The sequence below is a fragment of the Gavialis gangeticus genome, unplaced genomic scaffold, assembly GCF_001723915.1.
Source record: "Gavialis gangeticus isolate Ggan-Ray unplaced genomic scaffold, GavGan_comp1, whole genome shotgun sequence".
NCBI classification, from domain to species: Eukaryota; Metazoa; Chordata; order Crocodylia; family Gavialidae; genus Gavialis; species Gavialis gangeticus.
The window spans coordinates 8,818,810-8,819,754 of record NW_017729029.1 but is presented as its reverse complement, the minus strand read 5'-3'; the positions used below and the strand labels follow the sequence as shown (position 1 = coordinate 8,819,754).

General features: G+C 46.3%; 1 protein-coding gene across 1 annotated transcript in view; it reads right to left on the bottom strand.

The window, feature by feature from the left end:
- Nucleotides 1-945, bottom strand: part of LOC109300516 (phosphorylase b kinase regulatory subunit alpha, skeletal muscle isoform-like) — a 180,850-nt gene that overhangs the window by 8,828 nt on the left and 171,077 nt on the right. Inside the window, exon 39 of the mRNA XM_019521178.1 lies at nt 183-355. Within this exon, the coding sequence (XP_019376723.1) occupies nt 183-355 (173 nt within the window). The remainder of the gene's footprint in view (nt 1-182; nt 356-945) is intronic.

Here is a 945-nt window from a genome sequence, read left to right as displayed (position 1 = left end):
ACCACATCAGCTCTACAAGCACCTCCCCCATATAATTTCCAGTTGAAAATGCTTATTTCCTTCAGCTGCCCTTCGAACCGTGTGCAGCTTTCAACTACAGATTGTGCGCTCAAAAAGCCAATAGCAGGGAAGCAAGCTATTATCCTGCTGCTCTGAGCAGAGTAAACCTCACATATACTCACCTCCTCCCAGGATGAGGGTAGCCAGTTGCCACTGCAGAACGTATTTCAGACATTTGCCAACCCCCACTGGAGTCATGTTAAACGAACACATAGGGTCCCCAGCTATTGTATCTGCTCCCAGCTGCAGGACTACAGCTTCGGGGTTGAACGCTGCATACGCTTCCTTCAGCACTCTGGGGGAAAAACCAACAGGGAGTTATCCCAAAAGCACAGCCCAGTGGGATGGTTATATAGCAGCAACGCATGGGCCTTGGTAGCTGACTGAACAACAAGGCTGCTGCTCTGCCTTCTTAATTACTAAATTTTCAGTATAATCCCAGTTATAATCTCAATTGAGGGCCTGGAAAAGTCATAGCTTGAGTGGTGTTCTAGTGAACTAGGTTTATCACATTAAAAAGATAATACACACAGCCGAGTGCCTGTTTCCATAATCGTTAGCAGGACTAACACCATCTCCTTTCTGCAATGGGTCCCTGCACAAGTAGTTTTCCTTGGTGCTCTGGCAGCACCCCCTTGAGCTGGGTAAGAGTAGGGATTGACTCTTATTGCTCTCTTGTGCATTATCAGCTCTCTCTTTTGGGTCTCTTGGAAGGGGCAATGGAACATGCCAGATACTTGGATTTATGTCAAGAAATTTTTCTTTATTAGGAGGAAAAAGAACGAAAAATCCTGTTCACGGTGCAGTGTTGCCAATACAAATGCACAGAAAATCAGGGAGAAAAACATATTCCTCTCCTCTCTTCCCCCTCCCCCCCCCCCAAAA